At 36.8% G+C, this 27,080-nt stretch overlaps 1 protein-coding gene across 1 annotated transcript in view; it reads left to right on the top strand.

Annotated features, from left to right (window-relative positions):
• Positions 1-27,080, top strand: part of ANO7 (anoctamin 7) — a 1,683,969-nt gene that overhangs the window by 800,308 nt on the left and 856,581 nt on the right. Inside the window, exon 10 of the mRNA XM_044070329.1 lies at positions 9,860-9,950. Coding sequence (XP_043926264.1) covers positions 9,860-9,950 — 91 coding nt within the window. The remainder of the gene's footprint in view (positions 1-9,859; positions 9,951-27,080) is intronic.

Below are 27,080 nucleotides of genomic sequence, written 5' to 3'. Positions count from 1 at the left end.
TCAGGATTTTGGTCTTTCAGGATTTTGGGCTTTCAGGATTTTGAGTTTTCAGGATTCTGAATTTTCAGGCTTTTGGTTTCAGGATTTTGATTTTCAGGCTTATGATGTTTCAGGCTTCTGAATGGGAACCATATATATATATATATATATATATATATATATATATATATATATATATATATATATACATATACATACAGTGGATATAAAAAGTTTACACACCCCTGTTAAAATGCCAAGTTTTTGTGATATAAAAAAATGAGACCACAATAAATCACTTCAAAACTTTTCCCACCTTTAATGTGACCTATAACCTATACAATTCAGTTGAAAAACAAACAAATCTGTTAGGGGAAAAATATAAAAAATAAAAAACATTGGTTGGCATAGGATTATGAGTAAAATGAGGAGACTGTGGTACGAAACCTGTATCTGGAAAATGGCCAAAGTCGGATTTGAGGTCCGATACGAAACCCAACTGTTGAGGAAGGACAGGAAGAGACAACACAGATGGTTCATTATGGTTAATACATAACATTCTTTTTTTTGGTGTTAGTTGAACACTAGGAACTGTCTCTTGGCAGGGTGCCAAGAAACCTGCAGTTTCTATTTATCTGCTTCATTTTGAAGTTCTGACAGGAAAATATTGTATTTTTCACCTTTTTATTAATGTTTATGATATTTACTACTATTTTAACAGTGTTATAGCCATTTTTTTCATTAAATTGTGATTTTACCTCAAATTACTTGATTTATTTTTTCTGTGGAATTTTTTTTTCATTTTTGACAAGGAATCAAAATACTTACTTATGATGTTTTCAAAGGTTTCTGTTTAATTTAAGGGCATATATTTTATTCAACAAGTGAATTTTACTTGTACTGTGATTTTTGTGTTGTTTACTACACTGTGCGGATTGGAGAACAAGGCTTAGCATAATTTAAACTGTTTCTGTTATATTTATGCAATTAAGCTCTATTTTCTGTATTAGAACATCGTTTATGTTTTCTATTATTGCTGCCCTTGGTCATCCCTTAATACTGTTAATGTATTATTCTGGCTGGTGTTTTTTTCTCTTGGCTTGATGGATCCTGGTACTGCTGCCCTCCACTATCAAATTCAGTTGCACCTAAAAAGAAAAACATCAACAAAAATGTGCCTCAGCCAACAGCTTGTGATTCTGTTGTTCCCTTAAGCTGGCCCACACACCACTTACTTCTTCCCCATCACTCTCTGGTGTGAGCCTAAAGCCCTGAATAATTTGGGGTCAGAAATATCCTCTGGAGGTGTTTCAGTAAGTGGTTCAGGAACAGGAGAACCAAACTCTTTAGCTGCAAGAGAGATCTGGGGTAAGAGACCCTTTGTCAGACATAATACTCTATCTCCAAATATTTTGTCCTCTAGTGTAGTTCATAGTAAGAAGGAACAGAAACTTTACCACACAACAGTCAAGTTATTACTGTGTATAGGACTGATATGGTTTCCTTAGCTAAGAGTGTTTTACAGTCAGCTAAACTTGGAGGCTATACTACTATTCAGAATGACTATTGGACTACCTTCTCTTTTGATCAGTCTAACACAGCAGATTTTGATGGGGACTCTGCCGCAGACAGGACTTAATATTCTGAGTCTGTACAATCTGATTCATTGGTAAGTGAACAGGGTCAAAAACCCAAGCAAGTATTCACCTTTCTACAGATGAGAGCTAGTTTTAGAGATTTATTTGACTTAAAGCAATCTGAATTTATGCCAGAGACTGACAGTGTTTCTGATCTTATTGGGGATAAGATTCCAAATGTTTTCACTGTTCCTCCTCTGTTACTGACCCTTGAAATGAACTAATTCCTAAAAAGGCTATGAGAAAATACAAGGTGTAGTCTGATCTTGCGCTCTTTGCTCCTTTGTCAGCTGACTCAGCAGTGGTTTCTCCAGCTGCCAATTGTAGCAATAGTCTTGCAGGATAAAATTGGATAAGTGGTTAGTATTCCCGGGAAAAACTTGGCTCAGTATAGAAATTTAGTCTTTAGAATTTTAAATGATCATGGCTTCATGTAGAAATTTATTTGCATTGTGCTTACAGTTTGGATGACTTTGCTTTTTGCCTGCTTAACAGAAGTTTTATATGAATGAGATTGTTTTTAATGTGACTCAGGTTTCAAAATATGCTTTGAGCAGTGTCTTGGAAAGTGCAGACACTATTTCTAGAAATGTAGCCACTTCTGTTGCATTAAGAAGCTTGGTTACATAATCAGAATTTTTCTGAGGTTTTAAAGAATTAGATTTTGAATGCTCATTTAAGTTCTGAATTTGTGTTTGGTCTTGCTGCTACCCAGATTCTCAAACAATGGGATGATGGAGGTAAATTAATGCATGGGGTATCTAGTATATTTCATATTGCCAGGTTCTATCTTAACAAGACATCCAACTTCAAAGGGCAGAACTATCACTATCAAAAATCGTAGCCTAACAAAAGTCAGTGTACCATGAGGACATGGCAGGGAAATACTGCTTCCAAAATAAATAAAAGGAGTTCCTTTCCAAAACAAAAGAAAAGATATTTCCCCTGCTGAAGAATGACTCTGCCAAGACTCAGGATATCCTGTCCCTTACTCCAGTCCTTTCTTCCCTTTCACCTTTTCCCAGGCTCAACCTAGCAGCCTGATGACAATTAGTCTCAGACAAGTGGGTGCTGAGAATAATTCAGGGAGGATACTGTTTGGCAGTAGACAGAAAATTCTCCTCCCTTCATGGAAATCTCCCTGCACCTTCCAGATTGGGCATGCCTGATCAGATGTCTCTCTATCAAGACCTATCCTTCTCTCTCTCCAGACCCCATTTCATTCAGTGCAGATGCATTTATCAGATTTTTCATGGAGAACAGTGTATAGGGGAGTTCAAGTGCAAGGTGAATGGGGTCCTTTGGATTCTACAGAGCACGTAAACATCAAAGAAATGTTAAAAGTAATTCAGATTCTAAAGGTTCTTCACCACTTATAGTCTCTATGTCCCCTTTTTTATTGGTCACAGGTGACACCACGTTCATGTGGAGCTTGAACATACAAGGGAGTAGAAGGTCATACCCTCTTTGCCAGTTGACATTGTTGACTTGGGAACTAGTGTTGCAGCATTCTCTGATGCCTCAGGACCCATACATCCCATCAGAGCAAAACGCAGTGGCAGACAGACTAAGTAGACCCTGGCTGGACCCTCACGAGTGGAAAGTTGGGACAGAGGTCTGCCTGGATTTGGTCCAGAAGAGGAGAACACTTCAAATAGATCTGTTTGTTGCCTTTCAAAACAGACAGTTGGAAATATTCCTTGCAGCCATGCTTGGAAGACAAAAGCATTCACATTCCCTTGGATGAGAGTGTTCCTTTATGCATTTTTACCCTTCCCACTGACACCCAAGATACTTCTGAAGATTCAGAAAGAATTACTAAAGATCATTTTGCTGACCTGCATTTGGCCCAAGCAAAAATGGTTCTCCCTTTTAATGGAATGTGCCATAGGCAATTAGCACAAGATTCCTGACACTCCGTAGCTGCTCACACAGTGTCAGGGGTGACTCCCACACCCAAAGTTAGAACAATTGCTACTGAAAGCCTGGATGATTCTGTCCTGATATGTTTTAGGCAGTTGTTCTGTAAGGATGTGCAGCAAGTATCAAAGGAGGCAAGAAAACCTATAACTACAAAATCTTATGTTTCCTAGTGGAAGAAGTTTTCTAGGTGGTGTCTAACCTATATCAGAGGACCCACTGTGGTGTATACCCCTCTGGTTATGAAATATTTCTGTGAGCTACTCAAGGATGGCTTGGGGGCATCTTGCTGCAGTCTTATCTTGTCTCCCTGAGGATCCCCTTATTTCATCTCTATCTGCGGTCAAACAGTTTATTAAACAAGTGTTGCACGTGAGACCCCCATGAAAGCAAATTCCTCCTTCTTGGGTTCTCAACTTTTTTCATCTTCAGAAGTTGACCTTATTTTCATCCTGCCTTTCAGGCTGATTTGAGGTTCAGCACTTGGACAATAGATTTATTTATTTTTCTGTCACCTGCAGGGTGAGTCTCTGAGCTGCAAGTTCTCATGCTGTACCACCCATATCTGATTTTTTCACAAGGACAGTTTATTTTTTTCTACACAGTAATCTTTCCTTCATGCCAAAAGTTTCTAAATTTACCTTTAATCAAACCATCAGTCTCCCAGATTTCTTTCCCAAAAAAAGGGAGAGAAGATTCTGCATACCTTGGATGTGCACAGGTGCTACCTTGACACAACTAAGCCCTTCAGGAAATCTGAACAGCTGTTTATTTCCTATTCTGTGGCTAAGAAAGGTCAACCTGTCTCTAAGCAAATGATTGCTCATTGGTTATAGTCTGCTCTTGTTTTTTGATCCCCCCACAATGGAAGAGCTATTCTAGGAAATATTAAGGCACATTTCACCAGAGCCATATCCTCTTTGGTAGCATATTGGAAAGGAGTTGGCTTTAGAAGCTTTCTAAAGGCAGCAAATTGGTTCTCTGTTCTTACCATTATAAAGCACTACATACTAGATTATTTCCTAAATTCCAGAGGCTTTTTGACAACCATTCTCCAGGTGCTGCTGGATCTTTATCCTTCCTCTTCCCAGGTGGGATAACCTTTGGTAATGTACTGATATGCCACTGAGACAATGTGAATGATGAACATAGTACATTTGTTTAAGTCCTGCTTACCTATAACAGTGGGTGTTTGAATTGAATTTCACACTGCCTCAGTGGCAACACCCACCCACCATCCCCCCTATTTTGTATATAGTTCAATAGCATCCAACCTTGTTGTGTTGTTTGTTGGCTTTAGTTATTTGTGTAGGTGTTTTATGGCTGTAGATTGGTTGATTTCAGACAATTCTTGCTTCTGGTCCTTTTTGGTTGCCCTACTTAGCACTAAAAGCCTGAATAGCTGACGTTCAGTGACAAAGGTTAGGCTTCCCCTGATGTGAGGGTCTTAGCCAATTCTATATCTCAGGGAGCCAGAGGAGGAGATTCTGAGCACTGGAAAACTGCCAGTGTGGGTTGGCTGTGCAGGCACAAAACCAATATGCCACTGAGGCAGTATAAAATTCAAACACCTACTGTTACAGGTAAGCAGGACTTAATGCAACTCTACATTTCTTCCACAGGAAAAAAAGATCTATATTTAGATCTATCCCAGAGGATTTTCCACTCAAACTTCAATCTGAGCAAGGGAATACCTCAGGATTCTTTATCTCATGGCATCCATGATTCTCATAATATCTCTTGCAAGATTCCACATGAGAAAGATACAATGGTGTCTGAAGTCTCTGTGGCCCCAGTAGCAAAACCTACTGTCTTTTCAAATTCTAGTTCTAGGATTTGTAAAAAGAGAAATCAGATGGTGGAGACATCAGATTTCTCAGAATCCAAATCATCCATTCTCCCCTCCTGCTTCATAGTAGTAAGTTACAACAGACGACTTTGCTTAGAGACAAGTGTCAATGGACATAAAAGTACATGGTCTTTTGGGACAAACAAGGCAGACCAAAACCCATAAACATAAAACAGATGCTAGCTGTTATAAATGCTCTCAGCTGTCTGAATCATCTCTGGTCCCCGGGACATTGTCAATTTTTTACAGACAGTAACACATTGAAATGGCACATAAACTAGCAAGGGGAAACATATTTTTCCCTCTTTGCAGACTAGCCATGCATGCATGAGATATAACTTTACAGCACAATTTCACTCTACAGGCATTTTGTATTCACTCAGAGCAACATTATGTGGCAGACAAGCTGAGCAGGACCAGGGATGACCCTTACAAATGGAAACTGAATCAATGTGTCTTCCAAGATTTGATCCCTCTGAGGAGAATTTCTCAGGTAGATCTTCTTGCCATCCCAATAAACAATCAACTGGCAAAAATATGTTCCAGGACTGCAAGAAAGCCTCAAAGACAGATGCCTTTTCTTTTCCTTGGACATATTCTTGTATGCCTTTCCACCTTTTCCAGTGATGTCCAGGATACTTCTGAAGATTCAGAAGTACTCCCCCAAGATCACTGTGGTGACTCACTTCTGATGCAGGCAACAGTGAGTCTCCCTTCTTTTGGAACTGGCCAGTGGTGATGACCATAAGTTTATTCAGAGATTGGATACAATCACACAACATCAAAGGTTTTTGATACATCCTAACTCCAAAACAAGTGCAACTGACTATCTGGATGGTAAGGTCTTAAAACCCTTTCGGCACTTGTTTTCTGAGGATAAGCAGCAGACATTAATAGTGTCAAGGAAGCCTGCTACTAGAAAGTCATATATTAACAAATTGAAAAGGTTTTCTAGTTGTTGCCAATAGAAGAAGCAGCACCCATTCAGGACAGGTGTTTCTCTGATTTTACAGTGTTTGCACGAGTTACTATCCTATAGCTTATCTTACTCCTCTGTCAGGGTTCATTTCTCAGCCATTTCAGCATGTCTACCCATTTATCACCGTCTTTCAATGCAGTCTGATGTGAAAATGGTTTTGAAAGGGGTTCTGCATAAGTAGCCTCCCAAAAAAACAGTGGCTTCTCCTTGGGATCTTAATTTTGTGTTAGAGAAGCTAACACTTGTTCCATTTGAACTATTTCATCAGGATGACTTGAGGTTCTTAACATGGAAAACTGTCTTAATCATTGCTCTGACTTCTGTAAGAAGAGCATCTGAGTTGCAAGCTCTTACGGTGGGTCAGTCTTATCTTCTACAGAGGTAGGGTTTCTTTGAGAACTGCTCTATTCTGTATGCAACAGTGTCTAAAAGATTCAGAATTTTTGCTTAGAAGTGTTTGCATAGGTATTTTTAAACCCCAAGCAGACTCCAAAGAATTTTTCCTCAGGTAGATGGCAAATGTTGGAAATGTGGTGAAGGATGACAGATATAACTATGAACATACGTTTTGGGAGTGTAATGAGTTGGCAGACTTTAATGCAAGAAGAGCATGTAAGTTGCAAGCTCTTATAGTGGGTCAGTCTTATCTTCTACAGAGGTAGGGTTTCTTTGAGAACTGCTCTATTCTGTACACCTAAAGTGGTATCCAAATTACCATTCAGAGGAGGTTAGAAAAGATTGAGAAGAGAGATTGCATAAGCAATTGACAGTTAAACAATGGAAGGACATAAATATGGCTCCCCAATATGCAACAGTGTCTAAAAGATTCAGAAACTTTGCTTGGAAGTGTTTGCATAGGTGTTTTTAAACCCCAAGCAGACTCCAAAGAATTTTTTCCCTCAGGTCGATGGCAAATGTTGGAGATGTGGTGAAGGATGACAGATATAACTATGAACATAAGTTCTGGGAATGTAATGAGTTGGCAGACTTTAAAAATTTCCTACAAAGTACTCTTGTCAGAAATACTGCATGAGCAAATGGGTGTTAACTAAGGAAATGATTTTCTTAGTCTGGGATACACAATCTGAATTGTTTAGACAAGGTAAGGCCTTGTACAGTTTAATTTTGGTGGCTGCCAAAAAAGCAATTACTAGAAAATGGAAATCAAAGTCTAACCATCTGTATTTTAACTATTGAATATTGTAACAGAGATCAAAGAAATGGAAATGGGATCTTTAGAAAAAGGTTGGCTCAATTTAAATACAAAAATCCCCCAGAAATTGTAGGGACACCACATGCAGAATAATGTTTTGGAGGTGGAGTGAGGTTTAATGTAAGGCAGAAATTGAGCAATTTATTTAATGTTGGATTGATGATAGTTATCAAAAGAATGCATTTGATGTATAATGTTTGTAACTGGAAACACGTTAATGTGGTTTGTTTTCTTTTATATAAATGTATGTCTGCCTATATCTTAAGTGATAATTCAATGTTGTTGTTGTTTGTCTTTTGGCTTTTTCCCGGTAAGGGGTTGCCACAGTGGAACTCCGGTCCGCTAATGATTGGCAGTAGATTTTTACGAAATGCCGAGGTGCCAGCTCAATGCCCAACTTTCAACGAAGACACGCCCATTTGCGCACGCATGTCTTTCGAATGCTAACCAACCGCGGGGAGGACATGCAGACTCCACACAGAAGGCACTCCCAAGCCAAGCTGAGAATCGAAAGGGAGAACCTCTTGCTGTGTAACGCTACCGCCGTACCACCACGGCATACAGCGATAATTCAGTAAAGGTGTTTAAAAAATAAGCAGTATCCGAGTTTATCTTAAGCCAGTCTATCCTTCTCCTTGTATTCTTTTTAGAACCTAAAAGTGAGAGATAAAGGATACTTCATGCCTTGTATGTCCACAGACAACTGAGGTACTAACTTGACAGAACAAAATCTTTTAGAAATTCTGATTAGTTGTTCATTTCTTATGAAGGTAGGAAGAAGGGACAACCTGTGTCAAAGCAAACTTCTTCCAAATAGTTGTCTCCAGAAATTATCTTTTGTTATTCCCACATCAACACAACTGTTCCATGTATAGTCAAGGCTCAGTCTACCAGGGCCTTGGCCTCATCTATGGCTTTTTGGAAAGGTTTGGACTCTAGAAGTATTCTAGAAGCAGAAACTTGGTCCTCTGTACATACTTTTATAAAGCACCATAAAAAGGATTCCTCCAGTTCTGGGACAGGCTTTGCTAAGACCATTCTTTAGTGGTTCCTGGACCCTTCCCCTCCACCTCTCAATTCTTTTAAGATACGGTAATCTACCCATATAGCTTATGCTACTGCAGTAGTGATCATTATGATAAACATAGTACAGTTATGTAAGTACATTTGCCATGACAGTAAAGTTTTGAATGCTCACTGCTGCAGTAGTCAGTCCCTACTTCCACCCTCTCTATTTTTTGTATGTGGACTTTTATTGTTATTTTCCTAATATTGTCTTGTCAGGGCTTTAGTCCCCCTCTCTCTGTTCGCATCTGGTGCACCTCAACTTAAAGCAATGACTCTTATCTTGATACCGTTTAGGCACTTATTCCATGAATATGTGCAGCAGATATTGAAGGAAGCAAGAAAACTTGCAACTAGAAAATCTGATGTTTACCAGTGGAAGAGGATTACTAGGTAGTGCCTAACCAATATAAGATGGCCGGGTATGGTGTCTACTTCTCTGGATTTGAAATATTTGTGTGAACTACTCAAAGATGGTTTATCATATGAATCTATCAAGGTGCATCCTGCTGCCATCTCAGTTTGTCTGCACACAGTTCCCCCTCTTTCACTTCTTTTTGTGGTGAAACAGTTTATGAAAGGAATGTTGCACTTATGACCCCCTCAAGAGCAAATTCCTCCTCCTTTGCATCTCAGTTTTGTCTTACAAAATTGACCTTATCTAATTTTGAACCTGTCTTTCAGGCTCATTTGATGTTCGTCCCTTGGATAACTGTTTTGTTTATTGCTGTGATATCTATAAACCACTTAAATACAGTAGGAATGCCTTCCATCCCTACCCATTATTTTATGTTTCATGCTAGTGCATGGCTATGTTTCCTGTTCCCTTGCTCCTAACACATACTTTAGCTGGCAGGGCTCTAGCCTTCCTTACTCTGAGGCAAAAAAGTTTTGAAGGTTTGACACCCTGACCACTGACTTTAAACCGCTTTACTCAAGTTGTTCAGCTATTAGGGTGCATGAATGGTGCCTTTAAGCTTTAGTAGCTGTCCGGTTGTCATATTCTTGGTGGAATATAACCCATATAGTTTAGGCTACTGCAACAATAATCTATTTGAATTTCTACTGTTATGGTAAATTTACTTATACAACTGTAATTTCATCCGTGTTTATGTGGTAGACAGTTTATTAGCCATTTAGACCATAATTTACAATGTTTGTGTTATTGCCTTACTCTGCCTTTATTTACATTCCATCATGTTTTTTTCCATATGCAGGATTCTACACTGCATGGTTACTGCCAGCTGCAATCTTTGGGACTTTACTATTCATTATTGGAGTATTTTTGATGATCTTTGACATCCCAGCGTAAGTTCAAACATTTAACATCTAGACTCTAGAAGTTTTACAAGTGCAAAACTGACTCACTGTTGTAACAGTACAAGTTTCTGCATTATCTGACAGGCTTTGGTTTAGTCCATGCTTTTCATTCGTAACATTCTTAATGATATTCAAAATGTATTGTATCTATAGCAGTAATGCAGAGAATGAAAAGTGATATGGGATAACTGCTCCGACACTAATGTGAACATTTTAGTAAGATTGTTTGTTTCTCTATAGTATGTTGACTGTTCAAGTAGGCAAGACCTAGATTTATAACAGTCTTAAAATAGAGGACTGTAAATGTATATTCATTAGACAAGGAAATGATCAACTGAGACATCTATACCTTCAATGTAAGATATGCCCAAAAATTCCTAAGACATAATAAACAAAAGTTCCCTTGAACAGCTTGTAACTAAACCTACTCACAGCATTCTTGATCAGATTCTTACAAATATGATCACTGCTTGCACTACTCCTCTGGTATGTCTTTCCCCATTGAAGTATGACCTTAAACTTGTGGCCTTCACCTTACTTTTTCAATAGCTCCTATAGCAAATCTCACTGAATTTAATAAATGCACACATGATAGTCTCAACCTACAATATGACAAAATATCAAAATTCACTTATTACTTCACCTGGCAGAACCATAAAAGAGCAGCTAGCTTCACTAAGGAAGTCTACAGTTATTTAGAACAATGCATAAAGCTAGCAGTCCGTGCAAGACCGAGGTACCATGGGAAATTCAAAAAACAAACCACCCTGGTGGTCCACAGTCATGAGCAAGCTGTACAACAAAATAAATAAACACTTTAAATGATTTACAAGATCCAAAACACATCTTCTCAAGGATAATAACAAAAGCAGTACCAAAATCCGAAGATCATTATCAGGTACAGTGAACTTAGACTGGCCTCTAAAACCAAAGATAATTATCAATCCTTCTTTAGCTATGTTAGAAAACTAAAGCACAATACCCTACATTGTGCAGATCATATTCATAATGGGGCCTCTTATGCTGACACAACTGACATTGCCAGTATCCTTGCAAGCAAATTTAGTGCCAACATCACCCCTGAGACTTCTCTTCAAAGCCCCAGACTATCTTAATCTCCTACTTGCCCAGTTATCTCAAACATTTACTCCTGTTGCTAACCAGAACCAAAAATACTTTTCTAATGAAACTTAACAATATGCCTGATTGCTTAATTAATAATTGTAAACTTGCCCTTGAAGATATACTCCTTAATCTGTTTTACTTTAGCTACTGTTGATGCCCCCCCCCAATAAGTGTGGTCTTACAAACAACCTGGGTAATTACAGACCTATCAGCCTTTTAAGCCTCATCTGCAAAGAGAATTGTATGTATTATAATTAGCCTCATAAACTGTTCTATCATAAATCTTATTAGACATGATCCTGACAGTTTTGCTTTGTGAATGGTAGATCCTGACTATTTATTCTAGCAAATTTCTTTGAAAGTATCACAGAGGCTATAAACGGTGGCCATACAGTGCATTTAGTGTATCTTGACCTACAGTGGATATCAAAAGGTGCTTCAACAAAGTATTAGTTTAAGGGTGTGCACACTTATGCAAACAGCTTATTGCACATTTTTTTATTTTTTATATTTTTCCCCCTAACATATTTGTTTTTCAATTGAATTGTACAAGTTCTAGGTCACATTAAAGGTGGAAAAAGTTTTTATTGTGGTCCCATTTTTTTTATATCACAAAAACCTTGCATTTTAACAGGGGTCTGTACACTTTTTATATCCAGTGTAGCTAAGGCTTTTGATGTCATTCTCCATGCTGGCATCATGCAAAAGCTAAGTGCCTTAGAAATCAACCCATATGTGGTAAGATGGATAGCAAAATGGTTGAAAGACAGAATCCACACAGTGTGACTTGCAGGTAGCTCATTAAAAAGTATGAAAATGATAAGTGGTGTCTCTCAGGGCTCAGTCCTGATATCTCTCTTGTTTAGTATTTACTTCTCAGATCTCCAAAGAGCCATGGCCTCTGGCTAACAAAGTTTGCAGATGATTGTAAACTCGTGGTTGTTGTTAAGTTATGTTATCATGCCATCACAGCCATACCCTCCAGAATGAACTTACCATTATAAAGTTGTGGTGTACAAAAAGCGGGCTCAAACTCAATATTAAAAAGTATATTGTTTAGACAGTCTCTCCTCTCCTGTCATCATATTGCCTTGACAACATACTACCAAACAAAACTGTAGTTAAGGACCAAGGTACTTGGGCTGATAGCTTCCTCTCTTTTGACCATCATGTAACAACTGTTGTCAAGAAGCTTGTTTATGTGACCCAGCTAATTGCCAGAGGAATATCATTAAGGTCTAAAGAGGTAATCACTCCCTTACACTCAGCATTGATCAGACCAGTTACTGAATTCAACACTCCCTTTGGAATGGATCCCATTAAACATATCAAACTGTTAGAAAGACCCCAAAGGTTCTTAACCAAAAAAGATCAAAAGCCTAAAGTCTCTGAGCTAGCAAGAGAGGCTGGAAGCTCTATTTCTGTATTTAGTGTCTTATTTTTTAGGGGAGATTTGTGTTTTGCATACCACACCGTTAGAGACTCATTTATCCTGGTCCACCTGTTTCTCCATAAGTCCAATATCTCCACCTGTACTACATCCAGGGACAGAAATCTTCACCAAGAGATAAATAAAACATGATGGAGGGAGGGGCATATTTATAATCCAGTACTTTCCAAATCACTTGAACAAACTTCCCCTGCATGTTAAGCAGTGCTACTTACTGCCTTAATTCAACTCACTAGATGACTTGATGGGTATCCACAAATTAGTTCCTAGATTGACTAGTAAGACTGACTGGTACGCCATCCTAGAGAAAGGAAGTGCTGCCTGAGGGAGCACACTGGTAAGGTGAGAATGGTCATAACATTCACTGGCCTTGGAATATTTATGAATCTATAAATCTATGAGATGTAAAGTTTTGTAATAGAAGTCCTTGAGAATGCATTTCATGGCTTGCTGTTTAACCAAACTCTAAGATCTAATAATATGTGTGCAACAACATGTTGGCCCATTGGCACAGAGGCAAAGGAATTCCTCTGTTATGCCAGTGACGTTAGTTCTTGAAAGGGCTTTAGCTGTTGGTGAGGTCAGATGGAAGAAAGGCCTGGCAATCTACTTCTGCGTCCCTGCCATGAGCACTCTGTGGATGATTTGAATGACTGTCTATAGGTTACCATGATTTTACACAAATGCTTTAACATAAACCATTTTACAATGTTTGTGACTCTAAAATCAGTTTATTAAAAACAGAGGTTTGTTACAGCCGCTTATACTTTAGCATACACTCTGTTATGGTTATACCATTGTGCATGATGTAGTATAGTTCATTTAAATATACTTTGCATTAGTACTACATATAGAAAAGCATATCCACATTACTGATGTCACTGCTACAGGAGAGCCGTTCTGCTGCACTCACCAGTTTCTGTCTGCAGCTGTACTGTTTCACATAAAAAAATGAAATTCAGGACATTCCACTTAATCCACTTAGTCTTAACTTCTTCACTAGAATAAGATCTGTTTATATAAACACAGAACATGGTGCAGATTAGGACGACTTGATCCATGGTATGCCATCTTGCACTGCTGCACCCCCAATGATTTTTGTAACTTGCATTTAACATGCATTTTACATTTGGTTACTGGATAAAACACTTATCACATTATGACCAGCTGCAGGCACAAAACAGGTTACATTCAAAATAGTAACAAAAATATGTAAGTTATTTCTCTTTATCTTCTTTTTCTTCAAAATAACTTTATTTCTTTGTTGTCTCACCTTAAATTTCCCCATTGTTGATGATCTGTCACACAAAAAATAAACTTTGATAGCAAGTAAGGGCTGTTTAGTCTGCCAATTTTCTTATACACACACACACATATATATATATATATATATATATATATATATATATATATGCTAAAAATCCTGTTTGGAAAATATTTTCCAAATTGTATCTATTTCTTTTCTTTATAAGAATTATCCTCTGTTTGTCCCCTGATTATTTTTTAAATTCTGTCACCTGTTTTGACCTGACTGTCACTTCAGAAAGGCCGTTTAAAACATGCATTCTTTCAATTAATAATTTTTTGTGCCCCCTCCCCGAGACAGCAACCCTGTAACATTTAAATAGGTTTCCTTTGTTCTGACGTTCTATTTTCTTGAAAAAATTTGTCTAGTTGGACTACATGTATTCTTGTAAGGTGCACAAAAGTTTATGTGGTGCTCCTGTGCCTTTTTTTTCCTGTGGACTAAACATATTAATCTCTTTTATTTTCTCTTTCTATAACTCTTACTGTAGATTATGCACCACTTTTGCTGCTCTGTTTTGGACTGAACTTGTCCTTTCTAGGGTACTATGATGGTGACTTCTCCATAAGTACACAAAGTGCCTTCAGGTAGGGTTTTGCTAGTTGCCTGTATAGAGTGAGTAATAACTTGTTTCCTATTAGTGGTATCTCTTTTTATGCAACCCAGCATTCTGCCCATCAGGCTACTACCTGTCAGTGCTTGCCTACCTTCTGATCAACTAACATGATTGTTTTTCCAAACAACTACATGCTGTTTCTGTGTTTTTATTTTCTTCCCAGCTGCATTAGCTTTCATGTATTCATTGACTTTTAGCTACCATGTCTTAGAAAATTCTTTATCTCATGTATCAACCTTTTGCATAGCTTTATATCATCAATGGACAGGCAAATTGTTTCCTTCCAAGCCTTATGCAATGTCTGTTGTAAAGACATTACAAAGAACTTTCCCCACCATCTTTATTTGGTTATTTTACATAACATTCTCAAGTATTATGTTCAGCTGTCAATAAACTGTTAATTTATTTTTTTTTATCACCTGCTCGAACCACCAAGCTTTAGCTCATCCCTACTACCCAACCTCCTCAATTGCTTTTCCACTTACCTCCCCCATTTAAAAATCACTTTTTTGCATATAATATATATGTTTGAATATGTAGTACCACATGCAGTGGTGCAGTAATCTGCTTTAAGTGTGTCAGTTAACTCCTTTACATTTTTTGTTTGAATTTATTCGATTGTAACTATCTTTATTTCTTTCTAAGATCTTGCATTTTTTTTTATACTTTCTGTACTTCTGGGCTGAGACTGAAAATGGTCCATTGAGATCAGGGCTCTAGCATGATAAATGCATTCTAATTAATAAACAATAAATTACTGTTTTGATTATGCCACCTTAAGGAGCCATTCTAGGTGTCTCTAACTTATTCAGTAAGCCACAGTGTGGTACTTTGTTATATGCCTCGTTAAAGGACATATATACAACAACCTCAGTCTCTTTCTGAATCATTATCCTGTCTTTTCCACTTGATTTGGAAATCTTTTGAAGCTTATGAACATTACATTGCTTGGCTACCGCTGTCACTGTGTCATCCATTTTGCTAAGGATGAAACAGAGGAAAATGAGGGGTTAGATATAGTGGAATTTGCAGCATATTAGAGAAACTCTAATGTTAATTGCAGGTTTCTACACACTGGGGGAAAATATGTTGAAATGGTATCAAAATGAAAGCATTACAGGCTTTCAAGAATTTAGGTGAGAGGTCATCTCCAACAAATCTGACAAAGCGAGACTCTTCATGGTATAAAACCTTCAACCTCCTGTAGTGGAGGCCCATGGGGTATATGCAAATGACCACATAAGGATATACCAGTGTTTAAGCTACATGGCTTATAAATATCCATGAATTTTAACTTTTTACTTATAAAACACTTTAGTGACCTAAATGTACCCATAAAGACTTAAAAAGTAAAAATAGCTCAAAACGAAACGGAAACGCAAGTAAGTATCAGGCACACAACTAAGTTAAGAATAGTTTTATCAAAACACAGTACATATTTGCATTGCCTTATTTACACACATATACAATAAATATAAAAATGCATATTATTATAGTTCCAAATGTTTCACTAAACTATTTTATCCAACAAAAATGTCACAGGATACCTTCTCCTTGAAAAAAAAACAGACACCAGGCAGAGTAAGGTTATAAGCGCTTTCATTCCCTTTATTCACACTCAAGAAAAATGGAACTTCATCAGATACAAAGACCTTACCCACTTCCCCCTTTTTTTATATACAATTCAATTAATTAATTTACACCAATCAGCATATATTAATAATCAATTAATTAAATTAAATTAAATATTACCTCATATTTAAAAAACACACATAAATGTACATATATAATATAATATAATGCTTTCTTCATTATTTAAAAAGTATTTTTCTATAAAAACATTTTGATATACCTTGTATGTTTTACCAGTTGTTAAAAAAAGCATATCTCCCTAATCTACTCTTTTGTAGGAAAATCTTTCCTTATTGGTGATATTACTTTCCTAAAACAATGTATGTATTTACTCCTTCCATGTTCAACCATGTACAACATTTCTATTTGATCTCTTCTGCCTTTAAATGTAGTAATCTTCTTAGAGAAATTCTATCATTGATTCCAGGGAAAGCTGTTGCATTCAACAAAACCTGCCAAAATGTTTCCCTGTACTCCAGAAAACAGGACCAATTACCCCCCCCTCTCCTGCCTAACTACAGTATACTGTATATTATTTTATATGACTTTTCGTTTACTGGGAACATTGGTGTATGTCTAGTACACAGGATACTTGACCAGGGAAAGAATTTGACACTTTATATAATTGAAAAGTTGGCTCTGAAGAGAGAAACTGCAAGCAAGATTTCATTGTGAATTGACTGTTGCTGAAGCATATGGAAATGGATAAATCTGTGGAGTTGTACAGTGTCAGTAATGATGATAATGTGAGCTTAATACAGCTATTGGCATTGATAACCCAAATCAACACTAAAGTAGATGTGGTGTGTTCTGATAGAGTTAAAGAAACTCATACGGCTAGTGAAATGAGCACCAGAAACTGCAATATCTGTGGTAAGTCCCAGGGAGAATTACAGGAAGCCAGGGCATCCGATTCCGGGGCATTACGAAGAGCAGCGACTGCCAATGGGGTAGGCGAGGTGAATAAAAGAGGTCCTCAACTAATGGCAGATGGAGAATTCCTCACCTGGCTGAACAGAGAACCGATACCATCATGTAATGGATATGGGGGCCAGAAAAGAGATGGTGACGACCCTGTCTCCAACTTCAAGCAAAGGGTATATAAATTAGAAAAGACTTTGAAAAAATTTAGAGGGTTGCAGCTCGATAATATGTTTTTTGAGGACTGTATATGGTTAGGAAGAGTACTGAAGGGGCTAAGAATTTGTAAATTCTCCAACAACATTCAGAGTGGTTCGGTCGTTCACTGGAAACTGTTAGAATTATTTGACCGGACAGGCTTTGACTTTATGCGGCTATTGATAAAAGACAATTTAAGAATTATGGACACTCTAAAAGAGGAAATAATGATATTACAAAAAGAAATAACTATGGATGGATTGTTTGAGACTAACAATGGGATTTACACTACCATCTTTCCACGGGTCGAGCAGCACGAGACCAATATCAAGAAGAAAAAGGAGAAAAAGCTGAAGAGAGATCAGGAGGAATACAAGCAAAAGAGGGCTTATCCGATTCCAGGTGCAAGTGGCCGGCTGAGAGTTTCATTTCTAGAAATGGATGAAGAGGTGGTGGAAATCCTACCAGGCAAAGAGACTGAGGAGCCAGAGGTGTTTAGGGAGCAAAGGACAGGGTCAGAACAGAAGTTTCAACCATTACAGAGGAGATCTGCACAGATGAAAAGCAAGTATGGTTCCTGAACACCCAGAAACAAAAGTCAGAACTGGAGAGACTACTGGGGCCAACAAGGGAAGGGGAGACCACCACCACCACAATCATTTTACCAATGGTAAGGTCACCTGAATTTGTTGGCAATGACAGTTTTGAACTATATACTGACTTTTCCTGTACTGAGGCATTGCATTAAACTGTTGTTGATGAACTTTTGGGGAATAGGGACAACACAAGTGTACTGAACACAAGAAATGAAAGTTCCAGTAGTAGTAGTAATACCCTATTTGTGCAGTATGGTTTAGAGTGTGGTAACTTTCTTAATGAAGCAAGTTTTAAAGAAATGTACAAAAATACTGACATAAATGTGGCGAACTACTGTATTGAGGCTTTGCATGAGACTGCTGTTGACAAACTTTTGAGGAATAGGGACAATACAAGTGTATTGAACATAACAAATGAAAGTTTTAGTAGTGGTAATACCCAGTTTGTACAGTATGGCTTAGAATGTGGTAACTTGCTTAATGAAGCAAGTTTTAAAGAAATGTATAAAAATACTGATACAAATATGGAAAATCACAATGTTAATGAAATTGAAAATGTCATTATTTTTGAGTACAGTGGTCTTAAAATTTAGAATTATAGTGAGATTACACTAAATCACATCTATGGAGAACTGTTTGTAAAAAGATTCAGTTTCATCCCCAAGAAACAGAATCACATGGTCAACACAATTCTAGATCTATAGATGTTTGCAAGGGCCATAGATTTAAAACAGGTAATGGAAAATGGAAAGGAAAGGGAAGAAGCCAGGGTGACCTTAAAAAGGAAAAGAACATATAATCCCCCCTCTATTACCTCCAGTGGCACTTTTTGAAAGATTGAATGAGATAGAGTACAGGAATTTAGTAGGGAATAGGACTAAATAGACTGACCAAAATGTAACAAGGGATGAACAAAAAGCACTGAGTTAATGAGGAACCAGGAAATAAGAGTAATAAGGCCTGATAAGGGGGGAAGGGTAGTCATAATGAATCATTATGACTACACCACTAGAATAATGAAATATCTGAATGATAGTTCCTACTTTAGTGCAGCATCACTGAATGAGGTTAACATCTTTAATGCAAGATTAGATATGATTCTGGAAGAACTTTTCCAGGAATATACATTTAGTGAAGATGAGATGAGATACCTAAAGGTTAAAACCCTATAACCCCTGCTTTTTCTGGGATCCCCAAAATTCACAAATCATTAGGGGATCCACCAATGAGACCTATAGTGGCAGGAGGTGGGAGTAAGACAGAACCTCTAGCGAAAATGTTGGATTTCCATCTAAAGTTATTTTTTGAGGACAAAAAACATGTCCTAAAGGATTCTTGGCATCTGCTGCAGTGTATGGCAAAAAATACCTCACTAAAAGAATCACAGGCCTAAAGCAGATGCCCTACGCTGACCGCCTTAAAAAACTCCAGCTATACTTTGTCGCATATCGTCTACTCAGAGGCGATCTCTGCTTAACATACAAGGCCATGTCAAACCCAGAGCTGTTGGACATGCTACACTTAAAGAAATCCCAATACTTCAGAGCCACACGCTCCAGGGATCTAAACCTTGTCATCACAATAAACAAAACATGCTGGAGGGATAGGTTCCTGACCCAGAGACTCCCGAGACTCTGGAAAAGTCTGCCCATACATGTCAGTCAGAGCGCCTCTTTGGCCCTCTTCAAAAGGAACCTTGACGATTGGATGGGAGAAAGGAAATTTACCCCGGGGATCACATCAGTCGCCCTGCTAGACAGGGGTCCAGGGAAGTAAATAGTGTGGGAAGAAATAGCCAGATAATTGTTATGGCTAGGCTTGTATAGGCACTAGGGCTGATAGCCTAGTACCAACCTATGAACCTAAAGAAGTAATCTTTTTGATTATTGGTGTCAAGGACACTTTTCTGAGTATCCCACATGAAGAAGGAATGGAATACTTTCCATTATGAAAAACCCAGAGAGTTTGATGGGTGTAAAGAAAACAAAAGGATAAACTACTTGCTGCATATTAACATATAACCAGGATAGCATAGAAGTACATAAAATTGTGGAAAAGAACTGGAATTGTGTTTTTGGGGCATATGGATTAACAGAAAAATTGGGTAATAAACCACAAACAGTGTTTAGAAGGGGCCCTAATATCAAAAACCTATTTGAAAGGAAGAGGAATAAGGACAGGATCCCACTAGGAAGTATGAGGAAATGTAATGGATGCAGGGGATGTAGGTACATATATGAAAGTAGGAATATAGTGACAGCAGGCCACAAAAGAACAATTCCAATAGCAGGGAACTACAACTGCAATACGAAAGGAGTAGTATATGTGGCCCTGTGTCAGTCATGCAGTGCTTCCTATATAGGAAAAACGGAAAATAGAAAAAAGAGAATTTACCAGCATGTCTATGCAATAAAGACACAGGACAAAACCAATGCCCTATTTAGGCATAGTACAGTATGTAAGGATTTTAAAAAGTTCCTTTTCTGTGTACTGGAAAAGGTAGGTAGGCAGGAGAGAGGGAGTAATTGGCCCTGTTTTCTGGAGTACAGGGAAACATTTTGGCAGGTTTTGTTGAATGCAACAGTTTTCCCTGGAATCAGTGATAGAATTTCTCTAAGAAGATTACTACATTTAAAGGCAAAAGAGATCAAATAGAAATGTTGTACATGGTTGAACATGGAAAGAGTAAATACATACATTGTTTTAGGAAAGTAATATCCCCAATAAGGAAATTTTTTCCTACAAAAGGGTAGATTAGGATGATGTGATTTTTTAACAATTGGGGAAACATACAAGGTATATCAAAATGTTTTTTATAGAAAAATACTTTTTAAATAATGAAGAAAGCATTATATTATATTATATTATATTATATATGTACATTTATGTGTGTTTTTTTAAATATGAGGGCATATTTAATTTAATTAATTGATTATTAATTTATGCTGATTGGTGTAAATTAATTAATTGAATTGTATATGAAAAAGGGTAAAAATGGGTAAGGTCTTTGTATCTGAAGAAGTTCCATTTTTCTTGAGAGTGAATAAAGGGAACGAAAGCGCTTATAACCTTACTCTGCCTGGTGTCTGGTTCTTTTCAAGGAGAAGGTATCCTGTGACATTTTTTTTGGATTATTTTATATGACTTTTCGATTACTTAAATTATTTTATGAAAACTGGAATTATCAACTTGCGCCCTTGATTCCAAATTCATCTTCTAGTAGCAGCAGTTCTGTGCAAGACCAGCTAACAGCAGGTTAAAGGAGGTTTCTCCTTTTCCACACTGTAGTGTGATCTCAGAGGTGGTATTTTTTTAAGCTGCAAGAGGTATGAGGGGTACAGGGATGGATCTTATTTGTCTACAGAAACATGTTTTGATACTTGTTTCCTTTTTACTAAATATTTTATCAGTTTAACCTACTCGACAGAATTTTAGTTGACATAGGGAATGTTCATTCTTTTGTTTTATATACAAGGGCATGGGAAGCATTGAGTGAGGGGGAGGGAGCGCACCCCACACACACTTTTACAAGGCCATATTGTTTTGTCTAACACTCATGGCAGTGAAAAACTCTCTGATGGCATCTTTTGTGCGTCTGTGTCTTACACCCAAATGCAGTCCATACTTACACGTGCAAAATCACAAATTTTAATCTTCCATTGCTGTATAGCTCTTAAGGAGAATGTGCAGATAAGGAGATTTCATATATATGTTGCTGCCTCTCCAATATTATGCTGCTGCTAGTGTAGGTCTGTGTGTGTGTGTGTGTGTGTGTGTGTGTGTGTGTGTGTGTGTGTGTGTGTGTGTGTGTGTGTGTGAAAATACCCCAGTTAGGTGTACCTAGTGGTTAGTGTTACTCAGTCAAAAACACTGTACAAGAGCCTGAATTCTCTACCCATACCAACACTTGTGATTCAAGGAGATGAGTGAGGATTTTACAAGGAGCTGAGAGCTTCAAGGGAAGAGAAGTTTAGTGTTGCTTAAGCCAAGTCTGCTTGCAATGTTAGTAGCACAGCAGGTAGTACACTTGCTTTTGATGCATATGGATCGCTGATACTGTACTGTATTGTACTTTAAAGGGAGTGGATGCTGCAGTCCTGTGAATGTCCTCCTCTGGAGGAGTTACCTAGTAACTATGAACCTGTCATCAGTTCGCCATCCATTCCCTATTGCAATATTACTAGATTATCATTTTTTAATGTAACATAGGCAATTTATTCTTCAAGGGCAACAGGCACTTCATTTGTAGATGAAACAATGATGTATAAATCTGTTTGCTAGTAGCAACGTCTTCATTAGTTACAGATCCCTTTAATGTGGAATTATTAAGGTGACTTTACTTCTGCAGAGATTTTGCATATTTATTGATATTGGTGGATTGTAATGACAGAAGTTCGAGTGGTCTTATATGGTTGAAATTTTCTGAATTTGGTAGTTTTGTCATTATTGGTTCATACATTTTGTTTCATTGCTTACTAGAAGACTGTTCAAAACTACAAATTTAAAACACATTCTAACAAGTGGTGCTGTATTATACAAGGAATATAATGTAATACAATCAGGAAGGTGAATCAAAGAAAGCATATATGTATGCATGCCCCTAAAAATGTGAAGGAGCCTATGGTTTGAAAATAACCCAGAGGTAAGCTTAGTCCTCCACTGGCCAGATGCAAAATGAATGTGGGTTTTCATGCCCTTTCAATGAATGTGAGTTTCAAGGGCAGAGAACTTTACTGTTCATGCTAAGTCTGTTTTAATTGCAAGAGTGTATGTTTGTTTAGCAAATGGCTCAGTGTTTGTACTATTTTATTTCAATTTCTGTAATCATTGTAGAAGTAAATAAGAAAACAGTATGCATGCTGACAGGTTTGAACAGTGTTTATGGTAACTGAGGAGAAATAGCCAAGTAATGGAACACTGGATTGGCTGGGGAGGGGTCTGCTGCTGGAGTGCCAGGGGGTTACAGACTATTCATTCAGGTAAAACAAAGCTCATCCCTGTCCATATTCAAATGCAACTTGGATCTAAGGATGGATAATAGAAAATATAAACTAGGATTGCCCCTCATGCCACTAATAGATAGAGGCAGTTCCTAAATGCTGCATCCCTTATATGGGTCCCATCAAATTACCTATGGTATGATCACAGTTTTCTCACTAAGGCTAATGTACAATTATCAGCCATGGAATAGGTAAGACCAATCAGAAAATGTTAATTCAAGCATCAAAAGGGAAATTGGCTAAGCTTAAAATGTCCTCTAAGTGGACCTATGTTGTGGTAACATAGTTTTTAAAACATTGCCCTTTTTAACTCAGTAAGTGCCCCTCTCTCCCTCTGCCTCCTCCCAGTCTTCAACAGCTTCCGGCCCTTATGTTTATTTATATATATATATATATATATATATATACATATATATATATATATATATATACACACACACACACACATATATATATATATATATATATATATATATATATATATATATATACACACATACATATATATATATATATATATATATATATATATATATATATATATACATACACACACATACACATATATATATATATATATATATATATATATATATACACACACATATATACACACACACACATATATATATATATATATATATATGTCTATATGTATGTATGTGTGTATATGCATAATTCCACAGCTTCAAACAACCACTCTTTTTCCTCAACCAAAACAACATTTTCTTTCATTTCTGTATTGTTCTACCTCTTGTTGTATAGTACATATCCAAACCTTCCACTTTAAATAAATCAGATACTGATTAATGTAGTTGTATTATATTTGCATTCTAAACCATGCTTAGTATCTCCAAAATAACTGTATATTATCATGTCCTTGTTTATCTCTTGTAGCTTATTATTTAAGTTATCATTATCACATTGCAAAACCCCTTTCTTATTTTCATTTCAAGAAAACATTTATTTTTCCTTAATGATTTTCCTTAATGATTTTCTTTAAATAAGGGCAATAAAAACTGTCACCTTGCTGTATAAATATACAAAATGTACAATTAGTTTCACATCTTTTAGTGTTTCTCTAATATGGTCTAGGTTTAAATTCAACAAAACTTCTAATATGTTCCTGGCCTTCCTATAAACAAAGGATGGGGCTTCACCTAAGATGTTAATCAGAAAAGGGTTTCCTGTGACAATGGCCCAGTTTTCTTCAATAACATTTTTGATACTGTGATAATTCCAAGTGTACGTCAGGATGCAGCTGTTTTTGCATTTGTTATTCTCAGTGGAATTTCTTAACATTCTCCTACTGGGGAGGTTGAGTGAAGGTGCTTCAGTCCTTTTCAGTTCTATAATGGGTTCCAGGATGTTTTTTAACATTTGACTTCCATAGCCTCTCACTAGAAAATCATTTTCTAAGTTGTTTAGGTTTCTCAAAAATGGTTCCATCTCTGTGTTAATTCTAGCTAATCTATAGCCCTGGGACTTCACTACATTATACTTGTTTTTTTGTAGGGTGTAGACTTTTACTGTGGAGTAATAAGTTAACCCTCGTTGGTTTTCTGAATAGATCAGTGGTGATTCTGTTATTGTTGGTATCCTTGGAAATAAGCATATCTAAGAAAGTGGTTGAAGTATAGCTATGGGAAGAGGTAAATTTCAGGAAGGGGGTTGTTTGATTGAGGTAAGTGATAAAATCTCCAAGCTGCAAGGTGTCACACCTTCCCACACAATAAAGATGTCATCAATATTATGTAAATAGCATGTGATATGCTGCATGTAGTCTGTGTTGTTTAACACAAAGTCCTCCTTATTACTTATAAATGTTATTAAAAGTACATAAGGGTTATATTATTATGACAGCTACTAAGTAGGGCAGGAACAGCTTGAATGTCACACTGATGGGGGAAGGGATGTGAATTTAACATGTGTAAAAATAACACTTTGTTTTACAACACAATAAACCACTCCATTGCCTGATAAAAAGTATATATATATATTTAGAAAGCTTTTGAGGAAACTATTACTCTATTTTTGTTTTATTCGAATCGCTTGTCTGTATACTTAATAAAGGATTTTCAACTGGAAACAGACTGCCTGCCTTGCTTGGATTACATTCGAATACTTGGTAATTCCGTACAATATTTCGAATTATATATTTTTTATTATTTTTTGACTTTAGACAATTTTAAGTTTGCTACTTCTACTTCTGTTGTCTGATCTGATTAATATACATTGATTAACTAGTGATATATGGACTGAAAATCTTCCACACAAAGAAGTTTCTTACACTGTTTTGTTTAAATACATTAAAGAAAAAAATTACTTTTATTAGTTGCAGGAAATAAAATCTTTGCAGTATAACAGCAGAAGAAAGATGGGCAAAAAGCAAGTTTAATGTTAATCTGTGATCTTGGGGTACGGGGTTAGGGTGGGGTTTAAAAGTGCACATATTATAGTATATGTAGACATAAGATATTTATATGTAGAAATAAGATATTTTCTCTTATTTTTATAAGTGCAAATGTCTACATTAATGACCTTGCCTTATGGTATAAACAAGTGTTTTGTAAGCAAGTAGCCTTGAAAAATAAGATAAAATGAAGAAAGCCATGAAAAATGCCAAGCTTTTACATCTATAAATCTGTTGGGTTTTTTTCCCATTAGTTCAGTGGGAGTCAAGAAGTCTGCTGATATAGCAGCTATACATTCTGTTCTGAGTGAAATTTACAAAGATTCATTGCTCACTATTTTTACATGGGGACAAATTGAATACAGGTAGAAGCAATTAATCTTCTTTTAACACCCTTGCTCAATTATCACTTATTACATAGCCAAACATACACTTATATATAAAAGAAAACAAATCATGTAAACATGTTCACAGTTACAAACGCTTTACATCACATACATTCTTTTATACAGTAATCATCAATCTAGCATTACATAAATTGCTCAGTTCCTGCCTTGCCTTAAACCTCACTCTTCCTACAAAAGATTCGTCTGCAGGTATAGTTCCCACACTTTCCATTTTTTTTCTATGTAATTTGCTCATGCCTTTTTCTAACGATACAACTTCCAGTTCTTGCATTTATGTTACGATAGTCACTACTTCAAATACAGTTTGTTTAGATTTTGATTTCCATTTACTTTTTTTTGTTTTGTTTTTTTTTTTTTTTTTGGCAGCCACCAGAGTTAAACTTAACAAGGCCTTACTATGTCAAGTCTATTCAGATCCCGTATTTATATATATATAAAATTACACCCATTTGCTCACCACATATTTCTGACAGGGTACTCAATAGGGAATTTTTAAAGTCTGTCAACTCATTATACTCCCAAAACATATATTCCCAGTTTCCTCTTTCCCCGTCATAGGGGATAGGGAAGGCAGCGTCTATTGGCCTCTTCCCATTCTATTAAATTTTCCCCTCTAGTTATTTGCTCCTAATACCTTGGTTCCTTTGCTGGTTTTCTCCAGTAAATTCCAGACTCTTCTGCCTATTGTCTGTACCAATTGCAGTCATCCCTGTGGGCAGAATCTCCTTTCTCCATTCTCATGTTGGTTAGATCTTAGAATACGTTCTGCTACTTTATGAATGTAATATTCTTTATAGTAGCTATTATTTTCCTTGAGGATCTGTATCCAAAATCCCACTCTTTCCTTATTTCTTGAATTTCATCATCCCTTTCCACTTTGAATTATAGCTTTCTGCTTATGTTATGTATGTGAGCCTCAACTCTGCATTTCTAAAATATCCCTTCAGAGCAGAATAATCCTAAACCACATTGCTCTATTGGAGGGATCAACTTATCCCACTTGATCCTTGCCCTCTTCCTCTCCAAGATAAAAAGCATTTTAGTCTGTATTAATTACCATTCGCAACCTTTCCTCTGGTTAATAAAAATATGCTAACCTGTATATAAAACTAAAGGGGCTAAAAACATTTTCACTGATTGTATCTTGCTGTCCACATCCATAAACAAGAGTTTCCAGATTCTCAGTTTTTATACTATCTTTTGTTTTGTCGCTTCCCAAATATCTTTAGCAGCCATAACAGAATCATTTTTAACCCATACTCCTAAATGCTTCATTTTATTGTGCCCCCAGTTCATGTGTGGCTGCATAGTTTATAGGTGTAGCCTTTGTTTTGTCTTCATTAATTTTATTTCCTGAAAAAAAAAAACTTGAAGCTATCTTATAATGTTCCACAACACTGAGATATCCTTTTCTGGTCATATGAGGTACAAAATAATATCGTCTGCCTGCCTTA

Source organism: Protopterus annectens, chromosome 4.part1, assembly GCF_019279795.1.
Source record: "Protopterus annectens isolate FY-2018-M chromosome 4.part1, PAN1.0, whole genome shotgun sequence".
Taxonomy (NCBI): domain Eukaryota; kingdom Metazoa; phylum Chordata; order Ceratodontiformes; family Protopteridae; genus Protopterus; species Protopterus annectens.
The sequence above is the reverse complement of the archived record's forward strand: the minus strand, read 5'-3'. Positions and strand labels throughout refer to the sequence as shown.